At 41.6% G+C, this 13,697-nt stretch overlaps 1 protein-coding gene across 7 annotated transcripts in view; it reads right to left on the reverse strand.

Annotated features, from left to right (window-relative positions):
- arvcfb (ARVCF delta catenin family member b) overlaps positions 1-13,697 on the reverse strand; it is a 122,977-nt gene that overhangs the window by 18,475 nt on the left and 90,805 nt on the right. For 6 of the 7 annotated variants that reach the window (XM_060884142.1, XM_060884140.1, XM_060884141.1 and 3 more), the window contains 5 exons: positions 12,416-12,599; positions 4,100-4,217; positions 3,804-3,975; positions 2,921-2,938; positions 2,417-2,488 (listed from right to left, as the gene is read on the reverse strand). In XM_060884142.1, the coding sequence (XP_060740125.1) occupies positions 2,417-2,488; positions 2,921-2,938; positions 3,804-3,975; positions 4,100-4,217; positions 12,416-12,599 (564 nt within the window). The remainder of the gene's footprint in view (positions 1-2,416; positions 2,489-2,920; positions 2,939-3,803; positions 3,976-4,099; positions 4,218-12,415; positions 12,600-13,697) is intronic. The other variant, XM_060884139.1, reaches the window with a different exon arrangement.

Consider the following 13,697-nt stretch of genomic DNA (forward strand, 5'->3'; position numbering starts at 1 on the left):
TACCAGTTAGCCATAGTGAAGGAGGTGTGGACTGTGTACCGGTCAGCCATAGTGAAAAAGGTGTGGTCTCTGTACCAGTTAGCCATAGTGAAGGAGGTGTGGACTGTGTACCGGTCAGCCATAGTGAAAAAGGTGTGGTCTCTGTACCAGTTAGCCATAGTGAAAAAAGTGTGGTCTCTGTACCGGTCAGCCATAGTGAAGGAGGTGTGGTCTCTGTACCGGCCAGCCATAGTGAAAAAGGTGTGGTCTCTGTACCGGTCAGCCATAGTGAAAAAGGTGTGGTCTCTGTACCAGGTAGCCATAGTGAAAAAGGTGTGGTCTCTGTACCGGTCAGCCATAGTGAAGGAGGTGTGGTCTCTGTACCGGTCAGCCATAGTGAAGGAGGTGTGGTCTCTGTACCGGTCAGCCATAGTGAAAAAGGTGTGGTCTCTGTACCGGTCAGCCATAGTGAAAAAGGTGTGGTCTCTGTACCAGTTAGCCATAGTGAAAAAGGTGTGGTCTCTGTACCGGTCAGCCATAGTGACGGAGGTGTGTTCTCTCTACCGGTCAGCCATAGTGAAAAAGGTGTGTTCTCTGTACCAGTTAGCCATAGTGAAAAAGGTGTGGTCACTGTACCGGTCAGCCATAGTGAAGGAGGTGTGGTCTCTGTACCGGTCAGCCATAGTGAAGGAGGTGTGGTCTCTGTACCGGTCAGCCATAGTGAAGGAGGTGTGTTCTCTCTACCGGTCAGCCATAGTGAAGGAGGTGTGTTCTCTGTACCGGTCAGCCATAGTGAAAAAGGTGTGGTCTCTGTACCGGTCAGCCATAGTGAAAAAGGTGTGGTCTCTGTACCGGTCAGCCATAGTGAAAAAGGTGTGGTCTCTGTACCGGTCAGCCATAGTGAAGGAGGTGTGGTCTCTGTACCGGTCAGCCATAGTGAAGGAGGTGTGGTCTCTGTACCAGTCAGGCATAGTAAAGGAGCCAAATTAAAGATGGCTGATGGTCGTGTACAGATAATTTCTGCTCTGATCCTCGGCTCTTCAGCACACCGCAGAAAGGAGAAAGAGAGAGAGAGAGAGAGAGAGGTAGAAAGAGAGAGGAAAGGCAGTGAATTGTGTCCTTGTCAAGGTTAAAACAAAGATGTGTCATTTCAGTTAACTGAAACAACGCGCTCTTCACTATCGCTCTCTCACGGTTAATTACCACCTCCCACCGATCCCTTAATTACATCTCTTCCGCCTTGCTTTCTTGTCTCTCTCTGTTTTCTTCCTCAGGGTGATGAATAATGCAAACGGGTGTGCTGTAGGTTTTCCACGCTTTATGGTTTTCAAACACGTCCCGGCCGCTGTGAATACCACCAAAAGGTGACGAGGGGTGACGGGATTCAACTGTGAATCAATAAATGTCAGCAGAAGCGGCGGCAGCCTCCAGACAGCGGTTCGATAGGTCTCGATTTTCCTCAGTGGGAAAAACAAAGGGACCCGATGCTAATTTCTAGGTGCACAGCGGAATAGGCGGAGAAAAAAAAAAAGCTACCCTTGTGTCCTTAAATGCACTTCCTCTCTCGCAGGGAAGAAAAAAAAAACAGTATTGTATTGCATGGGATCTGCCTGGTTCTGGGTGAAACTCTGCATCCGCCTGCGTCTTCATTTCCGCTACATGGTTTCACGTCACAGAGACAATCTCTCACAGTTTCAACTCTGACTTCCAGCAGTCTCCTGATGAAGATCAGCATTAATCTTCATCTCGAACAATTGACCAATCAAACACCTTCCAGCAGCTGAATGTTAAATCACAAAGCTCCTTTTTTGAGTAATTTTTAGAGAAGTATTACAATCTTGCATAATGACTGGCTGATCAACTTACCATGAATTAAAAACATGGATTATGAAGCAGTAAATCTATTGTAACTGACCCTTCACTTAAAATCTTTAAGACATCAGACATCATTAAGGCTGATGGGAAAAGGCGGTGGGAGATATAACTAGGAGAGATCCAAGATGGCCGCTTCCAGAACATTCCACTGTTCAGCTGCAGCTCATATTAATCAACAGCATCAAGAAATGAAACAAACCCAAATATCTTCTCATTCTGAAAATAAATAACAGCTAAGACAGGATTAGTGTCTAAAGTGTTTTCTCTGAACTAGCCCTGTTTGCTAATCAACTGAAACACTACAATAAAAGCTTTTAATTTCACACGTGAGCTCTTTACTGCCTTGTTTACATTACATCATTGTGTAATGCTCTCCCTCTCATCAGAAACAGAAACGGGGAACACAGGCGCAACATAGCTGCTGAGAAAGGCTTCACATGCAGAAATTTCTATAAACTAAAGCTCATTTCCCTTTCACAGAAACACAGGAAACATTTGTGCTTCTGGGTAACTGAGACTCCGTGATGTGTCAGAGACGTTTGTGGACCATTCCTCTGTGTACCTTTAGTGGGCTCGGTGCGCTTTGGGAGGTCCATCGTGTCGTAGTTTTTGTCATTGTCTCCGTTTCTTCTCCCTGATAAGAGAGAAAGAGAGAGATTGTAAGAGACAGAGAGAAATACAAAAGGCAACAGCTATGGTTTTTATATCTGGAGAATAAATGTCATGTCCATCTTAGACCTTTACTCTCTCTCACACACACACACACACACACACACACTACATTCTAATGTCTGAGGCTCTCTTAAGTGGGAATCCCTCTTAATAATGCATGAGACAGAAATAGATCTATAGCAAAGTGAGCTAATAAAGAGCATCCCAGTGCCACACACATGTGCGCACACACACACACACACACACACACACACGACTCAAACAAACACATGATCTATTATATGATATGAACAAAAGTCTGGGTTGTAAGAAGGCCATGTGAGACGGACACAGAACACACAGAACGAGAGGCGGAGGGATGGAAGGAGAAAGAGAATGTGAAAGAGAAACTCACCTTGATTAAACCATTCCTCTACAGTTAGCCAGCGCAGCAGCAGCCAAGCACAAGCAAAGGGAAAGAAGAGAAGAGGCATGATATAAATGTGTGTGTGTGTGTATATATGTGTGTGTGTGTGTGCGCGCGTGTGTGTGTGTTACAGCAGACAGGCTTCACCGATGAAACTTTGTGGTTGCTGAATAATTACTGGGACTTTCAGTTCTGGATGATTCTGAGCTTTGCTGCTAGCCCAATTCAACCAAACAGCAATTTAAAGTTGCTCTTAGCTCAGCCGGATGCTTCAGGATGCTTTTATTTAAAAAAAAATCCTTGTTTCTTCAAATTTCCTGATAACTGAGTTAACACATTTCTAGGAGTGGAAGCAAACAGAAGCTTCGTAGAGGCCTTTTACACAGGTGATCTTCTCCTTCAGAATGGAGCTTGGCAGAAACAAGCCCTCGATAAACTCCGTTATCTGTTGCACACGTTCAGGAAATGCTGCGTCAGTCATGGACATCGGGGGATTTATAGACATTAACAGATTTAAGATGTTGAAGCTTAATTGACACTGCTGTGGATGTGATCCGGGACTGGAGGCCAATTAATAAGGAGTCTGTGTTGATTTAGTTTCAGACTATGAGAATTAATAAAAAAAGGAAAGAACAGGGTTCTGCTGGCACACGCCACCAAACACCCACCAGAACAGGACTGGCTCCTTCTACACTGTTCACACACACACACACACAGTGTCTGAGTCAGCCCTCACACACACACACACAAACAGACTAATCATGGCTTCTTTTTTCTCACAACAGCTCCAGCTCATTTAGAATTCTGTTACCTGAAGGCAAGTATTATTTCTCATAGTTATTGAATATAACAGGCTTTGGAAAACACAAACCTTTAGCCTTTTTGCCCCCAAAGCAGCCCGCGTCGTCCTTCTTCTTCCTATGAGTCCCTGTGGAGCCCGGAGCCTGCAGAGAGGATGGGTCCTGGTACTTCTCAGCTCCCGGGACTTCTTTGTGAACGTGGTAGGAAAGGTTCCTCATGATGCACACGCAGTTCTCCACGGACTGGGGAAAAGACAAAAAAATTAATAATCTTGACATGTGTAGAAACCTAGCATCCAAATTCTAGCTTGCTTTTCAAAATGTTTTCTAAGGTCTTGTAACGAGCGACAAGAACGGCGAATCTCACCTTGTTGTCCATGTCCTTCTTCCCCACAGCTGACAGTAGAGCATGCAGCAGAGCATCCACCAGGCCATCACACTCCCGCAGCCTCCTGCGTGCCTCCGCCCCGTCTGAGCTCACGTTCCTGCACACACACACGCACAAAGAACATGAAGTACAGCTGGGAAAGTTTTCACATTCACTGGATTACTGTTCTTCATAAACTAATTTCTATTTCCATGGCAACATATGGAGAATATATTCGAAAAAGGGGTAATTACACTGTCTCTGTATGTTAATGAGCCAAAACAACATCTGTGTGTATGGTGTTTACATATGCACACACACACACACACACGCCTGTCTCACACACCCTTCAGCTTCAGCTGTGCCATGAACGCAGCTTGTGGCAAATCAGACTCAGGCCCGAGCTGCTTCCTAGGCAACAGATGTCAGTGCTTACAGTTGCCATGGATACGAGCAGAGTGGCGGGGATGGAGATGTACAGAGTGGCATCGGGAGCTGGCGACACATGGGCACAGAGCTTCAGTGCTGATATTCACCAGTGTGTTCTACAACTTACAGGGCCACAGTCTGTCTGTCTGTGATTATACTGTGAGTCTGTCTGTCTCTGTCTAATTCTCTTTGACTCTGAGTCTCTAGTGTCAAAGCCAAGTCTGATACTGATTACACTAGTACAGGGCAAGCAAGTGAGAGAAAGGGAGAGGAAGAGATAGAAAGAGAGAGAGATAGAAAGAGACCAGACAAAATTTAATGAGCATCATGTGGTCTCATTAATATAGTAGTAGCTGAAGCTACCTGCACTGCCCTGTGTATACTATCAGTCTGAAACTTTTCTTACACTCATCACACCATCACTGCTATACTTTTTCTTCTTTGAATAGATAACAGATAAAGTTTACTAAAAGGGCCTGGTAGGAACATGATCTGGAGTAGAAATCCTCTACTGTAAGCCTCTACACAGAACCTGTTTGAGTTCTCTCAGAGGGCAAAAACAAAGAGCCATTAAGGGTGGAAAAAAAAGATTCTGGAGATATTTAGAAAGAGCTTTTAGAGGACCTAAACAGAACTAAGCAAATATGCTTTCTACCTGTCTACACCCCACATCCATCTCTCTCTCTCTCTCTGGCCCTTTCCAATGTCCTAGAGGTGTTAGATGAGAAAAAATAAAAACAGTAAGGCCAGCTGAAACACTTTCTCTCTTGGCCCCAGCTCCTGTCCAGCCAAGGCAGTGCGATGCAGAGTAACCATGGAAATACTCGGGGTCTCAGAGCTCAAGGAGTTTAATCATAAGCTGCTCAGATGAAATGTTCAGAGGAAAAGCTGCTAACAAGAGCATCAATACAGAGAGGGACAGAGTGAGGCCATGAGGATCGATTTCAGCCTCTAAACAGCCACTGAAGTGTGAAACAAAAAAACAGGCATTAACCTGCTCTTTACTGTCACAGCAGCTCTTCATTACAACTCTGATGTCTGAATCTGAGCTTCATGCTCATCGTTGGATCAATGAGATTTGGGTTTGGGATAGGAAGGGTCAGTACAAAATAATAACAATACAGCTAAAATCCACACTAAAAACTGCCTTTGCAGACATAATAATAGAAGAGATTAGTATTATTAGTACCTACTGTATAATAAACTCAAAAGGGAAGTAACTTCTATTTTTGCTACAATGAGCCACTCATTACGTTCACAATGCACTTCTAACAGCATAGAAATCTGACTGGCAAGTTGTAGTTCAGGAAACGTTAAAAAATAAGCTCTTCAGAGCAAGATATAATCACTGGATTAAAAATAAACTTTCACAGAATTACATTATTTTCCCCTACAGAATTTTTTTACATTCCTGACACTCAGCAGTGCTCAGAGCTCCAGGAAGATGCAGACGAGCTTCAGAGGTGTGGAGGTAAGTTACAAGAGCACGCCGCTTTTTGAAGAATGAGGAAATGTTAATGCTGGCTAATACACTTCACCCCCAGGTGTTCAGGGCCCAACTTACACTCCTCGATCTCATAACAACACACACACCATTCCTATTAGTTTCAGTGTACCTACTGAATAATTCATAACGGTTAAAGAATAATATGTTTTTAAAGAGTAAAATTGAATGCTAATGCACAGGTTAAGTGATACAGGTTAGACAGAAATGCCATCGTTTCTATAATAAAAGGCATAACCTCAAGAGAGATATAATTCTGTATCTAAAATGACCAAACAAACTCTAAGCATTTACAGAACCTCACGTCCTCACTGAATCATTTACATATTCCTTTTTTTTTTTACATATCTCTGTTCCAAACAAAATGCCCAAAAGGCTTTATAAAAAAACATTAAGGAATAAAACAAAAAGCACACAGGAAGTGAACTCAGTGAGAAAGTGATTTGACTACAAATCAACTGACCTGCAGGACATGAATTGACCTGCTCATCTCTGAATTAGTTCACCTACAGGAGGTAAACTGTGAAAAATGTTTGGCTCACCTACAGGAAGTACATGTACAGTTATGCTCAAATGTTTGCATACCCTGAAAAAAATGGTTAAACATAGCCATTTATTTGGAAAAATTTACTGATAATGCAAAGGATTTTTCTTATTTAAGGATAGTGATCACGTGAAGTCATTAATTATCACATAGTTGTTTGACTACTTTTAAATACCTTATGATAACTGAAATCACCCAAGCAACCCTGATCAAAAGTTCACATATCCTTGAATGTTTGTTATAAACAGGTTCACACACACAGAGGGTTAAATGGCTATCAAAGGGAAGTTTCCACACCTGTGACTCATTGTAATTGTAGAGTCTGTGCATATATCGTCAGTGAGTTTCTCAGCTCATGAGGTGATGCACTGACTTGGCTGGATACTGCACCATGAGGAAGACAAAAGAACTGCCAATGGACCTGCATAATAATGCAGTTGAACTAATGCAGAGTTCCTGAAAGCAGGAAAAGTATATAAAAAGATGACAACACTTGAAAATGCCAGTCAGTACTGTTCAATCTCTGATAAAGAGTTGGAAAATAAGAGATTCTGTTGATACTAAGCCACGGTCAGGTAGACCAGGAAAGGATTTTCACCCACTACTTCTAGAAGTATTGTTCAGGACGCAAAGAAAAAAACCCAAACAACTTCGAGAGAAATACGGGCTGCTCTGGGAAAAATTGGTGTTGTTGTTTCAAGGAGAACAATAAGGAGGTACTTGAACACAAATGCACAAATTGTTGAGTTGCCAGGAGAAAGCCGTTACTGCACACATGCCTAAAAAAGGCCCACATTCAGTACACCAGACAGCACCTAGACAAGCCTCACAGCTTCTGGAGCAGCATCATTTGAGTGATGAGACCAAAACTGAACTTTATAGTCACAACCATAAACACTATGTTTGGAGAGGAGCCAACAAGTCCAATGGTAAAAAGTACACCATCCCACTGTAAAGCATGGTGGTGGATCTCTAATGTTTTGGGGATATGTGAGCTCCAGTGTCACAGGGAAGTTAGTAAAAAATTAGTGGCAATATGAATGCAGCATGCAGTAGACAGTTTGCATTCTACAGCATAAAAGCTGAGTACAGAATGCTCTTGGATGTTCCAACATGACAATAATCCAAAGCACTTGGCATTGTTGACTCTCCAGTGGCAAAAGTTAATGTTCTGGAGTGGCGATCATAGTCTCCTGTCCTCAGTATCTTTGTGACACTTTAGGGAGATCTCAGGACAACCAAAATATGTACAGGAACTGGAGGTATTTTGCCAAGAAGAATAGGCAGATATACCTGAAAGAAATAGAAAATTTCTACCTGAAAGAAATAAGGACCTCACTTTTGAACAGGGATTATTTCTGTATTTTTTTTTTTGTTATGTTTTGTTTGATGATTGTGCCATTCTGTTATGCCTTACATCTTAACTTTAGTCCTATAAGAAATAAAATAAGTTTGTTTTGCCTTATCACTCATGTTTTCTTTAAAAAAAGCTCTTTAAAAAATCTTGCAAATTCTCCCAAGGTATGCAAAATTTTGAGCACAACAGTATTTCAGGTTGCAAACTAAGCCAAATGACAGCTGGAGAACTGCAGAAATTTCATATGGGGATTTTGGAGATTTATGGGCAACCTATTTATAAAACTATCTAATCGTTTACTGTATTTATTGCTGGTCCTTTGTACTCTGTGCTAAAGTGAGCTGTGGGACATTTACACACCACACCAGAAAAGCATTTCTGTCTATTCATTCGAATAAAAAAAATTAATAAAAAAAAACAAAAACAGAAATGAAAAACATTTTTCACTTATATTGGCAGACACCCTTATCCAGAGTGTCATACAAAAGTGCTTTTATGTCTCTATCATTTCATACATTAACTCTGGTTCACTAGGTTACAGCCTTAAGCTATCATGAGCCTAAAGCACTGTTCAAAGTATTTATTTATTTTTTAAAAAATACACACACACAACAACCAGAGGAGAAAGTGCTAGTTCAAGTATTAAATGACGAAGTAGGTCTTTAACCATTGTTTGAAGTGAAGTGACTCAGCTGTCCAGACCCCTAGGGGAAGTTCATTCCACCACCTCGGTGCGAGAACAGAAAAGAATCTTGTTTTATACCTACCTCTTACCCTGAAAGATGGTGAGACCAGTCAAGCAGTGCTGATAGCTCTAAGGCTTTGAGGTGCCGTGACAGGAGTGACACAGATTTTGAGGTAAGAGGGCACTAGTCCATTTTTGGCTTTGTAGGCAACCATCAGTGTTTTGAATCTGATGCATGTAGCTCCCGGAAACCAGTGGAGGGAGCGAAGCAGCATGGTGGTATGCAAGAACTTATGCAGGTTGAAAACAAGTTGTTCAGCTGCATTTTGGATCATTTTCAGAGGACGAATTGTGTTCATAGCTAGACCTGCCAGCAGTGAGTTTCAGTAGGGCAGTCTTGAAATGACAAGAGACCGAACTAGTACCAGAGTAGCCTGTGTGGACAAAAATGGACGAATCCTTCTAATGTTGTAAAGAATGAACCAACATTTCACAAAAGGACAGTTGATTGTCCATGGTTACTCCAAGGTTTCAAGCTGTAACTGAAGGGGGATAAGATCATTGTGCAGGGATATTGCAAGATCATGACCTTGGGATGATTCATGTGGGATGATCAGTTTTGCTGGGATTGAGCTTCCACTGAAGAGTCTTCATCAGATGCTGAGATCTGAGCAGAAGCTGTGGTATCTGAGGACAGGAAGGAAAAGATAAGCTGAGTATCATCAGCATAGCAGTGGTAAAAGAACTCTTGTGAGAAAATAACTTCAAGAGAGTAAGAATTCAGTGAGAAAAGGACCAAGTACCGAGCCCTGTGGGACGCCAGTGTACAGTCTGCGTGGGGCAGATGTCACTTCCCTCCATGTTACCTTATATGAGCAACCTTACAGGTAGGAAGCAAACCATTCCCATGCTGATCTGCAAATTTAAAGAGACTCCTGAGGGTGGACAAGAGAGTCTTGTGGTTGATTATATCAAATGCTGCTGAAAGATTGAGGAGGATGGGGACATATGACAGCTTGGCTGATCTAGCAGCATGTAGTTTCTCAGAGTCATCCAGGGCAGTCTCTGTCGGTTGTACTGCTTTAAAGCCAGACTGGTTGGGATTTTGCAGGTTGTTCTGTGAGAGATAGACAGACAGTTGACTATAGACAATGCATTCAAGAATTTTTGAAAGAAAGAGAGACGTGATCCTGGTCTGTTGTTACTGATGGATCCAGAGCCAGTTTCTTCGGGTTGGGAATAACCCTTGCTCTCTTGAAGATATTAGGGATCCATTGATGATCATAAACTAACTTAAACTCACCATCCATAAACTCCCTTTTTAGTTAGTTTAGTTGGGTTCAGGGTAAAAGCAAAAAATGAGCCAAACACAGCAATACATCAGCTCCACTTGGATTCACAGGTGTGAAAGTGCTCTGAAACCTGACCATAAGAACTCTTACAAGTCCTAAGGGTAATTACTAGAAACTTAATCACATGCTAACTTAGCCATGTCTCGCAGCATAAATGACGGTTGGCAAGTCTGTAATTATCCACTGGGTTCACACTAAGATGTGTGAATAGCACTAAACTGTGCAGTAGTCAAATCTGGTAGAAGTGAATCTGATCTACTGCTTTCCTAATCTGTTTTAACAGGAAAGTACCAGAGAAATAAAACTCTTGTCTTCACTGGCTCTCGATGAATAACTTTAAGCACCTGACTATTTTAGGGCTTTTCATTTAATTCACTTATCTGCTTTTCTCTTAAAAGCCCTGGAAATGAAAAGCCTTTGTTCTGCTAGTGCTTCGGCAAACAGATCCAAGTGGCTATTTAGTGGACAGCCACGGCTAAATGGTGCTTAAATGCGTCTCTTCCTTTGTCCCCACGGACCTTCTGAAAACAAATTAGTATTAGACTGGATGGAGGAAAAAAAGCCACTGTGCACAAACTCAGAGACTGCAACTGCGTCACTAACACATTGGAGTTATTGAGATGATTAAGAGAAGGAGGTGAAATCCTGACCTTAGATTAAAACACCCTGTCGATGCAATCTTAATTAAAAGCCTTTTAGAGTCGGAGATGAAACTTATGCTCTGTTTCAGATGCTGAAAATGTGCTTCGTTATTGTACTCAGTGAAAGGTCAGCCATTATACAGTCATGGCCAAAACTGTTGGCACCCCTTAAAAAAAAGCAAATTTGACATAATTTAACACAAAACTCCAAAAAGGGGCCGGACAAAATTATTGGCACCGTTAACTTAATATTTGGTTGCACACCCTTTGGAAAAATTAACTATCGCTTCCTATAACCATCAATAGGCTTCTTACACCTCTCACCTGGAATGTTGGACCACTCTTCCTTTGCAAACTGCTCCAGGTCTCTCATATTGGAAGGGCGCCTTTTCCCAGCAGCAATTTTAAGATCTTTCCACAGGTTTTCAATGGGATTCAGTGCTTTGTTGCCATCCATTTCTAGGCATTTTTTGAAGTATATTTTGGGGTCATTGTCCTGCTGGAAGACCCAATGTCTCAGACAATACATTGCGACCCAAAATCCTTTGGTAATCCTCAGATTTCATGATGCCTTGCATACAGTCAAGGCACCCAACAAAACAACCCTAAAACATCACTGAACCTCCACCATATTTGACTCTAGGTACTGTGTTCTTTTCATTCCATTTTCAGTAAACAGCAGAATGATGTGCTCTACCAAAAAGCTCTATCTTGGTCTCATCTGTCCACAAGACATTTTCCCAGAAGGATTTTGGCTTACTCACATACATTTTGGCAAACTGAAGTCTTGCTTTTTTATGTCTCTGTGTCAGCAGTGGGGTCCTCCTGGGTCTCCTGCCATAGCGTTTTATTTCATTCAAATGTCGAAGGATAGTTTGTGCTGACACTGATGCACCCTGAGCCTGCAAGATAGCTTGAATTTCTTTGGAACTTGTTTGGGGCTGCTTATCCACCATCCGGACTGTCCTGCGTTGCAACCTTTCAATTTTTCTCTTCCGTCCACGTCCAGGGAGATTAGCTACAGTGCCATGGGTTGCAAACTTCTTGATCATGTTGCGCACTATGGACAAAGAAACATCTAGATCTCTGGAGATGGACTTGTAACCTTGAGCGTGTTAATATTTTTCTCAGACAGTAAGTCCTCAGACAGTTCTCTTCTCCTCTTTCTGTTCTCCATGCTTAGTGTGGCACACAGACACAATGCAAAGACTGATTCAACTTCTCTCCTTTTTATCTGCTTTCATGTGTGATTTTTATATTGCCCACACCTGTTACTTGCCCCAGGTGAGTTTAAAGGAGCATCACATGCTAAACAAACTTATTTATCCATAATTTTGAAAGGGTGCCAATAATTTTGTCCGGCCCATTTTTGGAGTTTTGTGTGAAATTCTGTCAAATTTGTTTTTTCCTCTGTTTTTTTTTGGTGTTGTTTCAATATACACAAAGGAAATAAACATGTATAGCAAAATGTATCACTTTTCTGTGAGAAATACTTCAAAAAGATTTAAATTTTTCCCCAAAAAATTTCAGGGGTGGCAACAATTTTGGCCATGACTATATGTATATGTATATGTGTATACACACACTATATATATATATATATATATATATATATATATATATATATATATATATATATATATATATATATATATATATATATATGCATGTATACATACACATATACATACACACACACACATATATATATACACACACATATATATATATATATATATATATATATATATATATATATACATATACATATATATATAAAAGCATAAAGTCAACTTGTGAGTACCGCAGACATCCGGATGTGTTCTTGAAGATGGTGGTCCACTGGGCGTCTCTGGGCTTCGAGTCCTCGTTGGGCTCAGCCTCCCAGCCAGAGTGAGGGATGATCACCTCATTAGTCATGGTCTGCAGGGCGTGGTTTATTATCACCATCTTCAACGGCTCATACGAGGACAAATTCCACAAAGTTCCTGTCAGAAACATGATGAGAAGGAAGAACATGCATTTAACAGAGAAACAGCAAATTCAAACAAGAGCACAGACATGACTGTCATGAGTTTTGAATTCAAGGACTCGTGGTAAATCTTTGACACTCTCTGATCTCTCTTCAAATGATTACTGCACAAAGGGGAAGAGAGAAAAAAAGCAAGAACGCGCTCAGGTGTGGCATCTCTCCTGGATCCATGTGTCATTCAGCACCACTCATAACAGGAGATCAGAGCCAGAGCTCGTTTCACAGGATCAGGAAAGATACAAACAAAACAGATGTGTGTCAAGCTACAAAGTACAAATGCGAAAAGCTCACTGTGCTTTCAGTACAACAAAACGTTCAGCGTTGACTAGTTTCTGTTTTAATCTCAAAAATTGAGAATAACACTATGAGGCCCAGGAAAGTCTGGGAGTGACAGTTCTCATCTCCTTTCCATTCTGTAAACATTTCTCCCCCATTCTGATCCAGCTGAATCCACACAGCTCTAGATCTAAAAATACTACACCTCCTAGAAGCCCCTGTGGTGGCTTTCGGACCTTTCATTTGAAATAAAAGCTCTAAAAGCTTCCCTCAATGACCTCATGTGGATGCCCACATTAATAAACATCACCCCACCCTCCACTGGCACACACCTGATGTTAAATGCACCATTTAGAGCCAGGAAATAAGGCAGGGGAGTCAGATTGGGTTAAACCTGCTTTGCTCTAAATATGTTGTAGTCATGAAGACTGTATTTGAAATGTCAAGTTAATGAACACTACCCTCAGGCTCAGCTCATTCCCCTGAGGAACAAGGACACATCCTGACTGTGTCTGACGCAGGTTTAGAGCAAAAACTAAGTCATTAAATGCCAAATGATTACATTATATTTCCTGTGATGTAAGAGAAAGTGAGAAGCGCAACATCGCATGTGACACGCTGATTTTTTTTTAAACCCAAGTGATGGTTTGGTTATTATATGTGGTAATAAGCTGATTTGGTTGGTGCCACCCACAAGGAAAGCTATTGAATGTGGTCTGCAATGTGTGAGCTCGCAAGCCTTCCGATACTGCAGGGCTGAAAAATGTCTCACAAGTCC

Source organism: Tachysurus vachellii, chromosome 12 (assembly GCF_030014155.1).
Source record: "Tachysurus vachellii isolate PV-2020 chromosome 12, HZAU_Pvac_v1, whole genome shotgun sequence".
Classification (NCBI taxonomy): domain Eukaryota; kingdom Metazoa; phylum Chordata; class Actinopteri; order Siluriformes; family Bagridae; genus Tachysurus; species Tachysurus vachellii.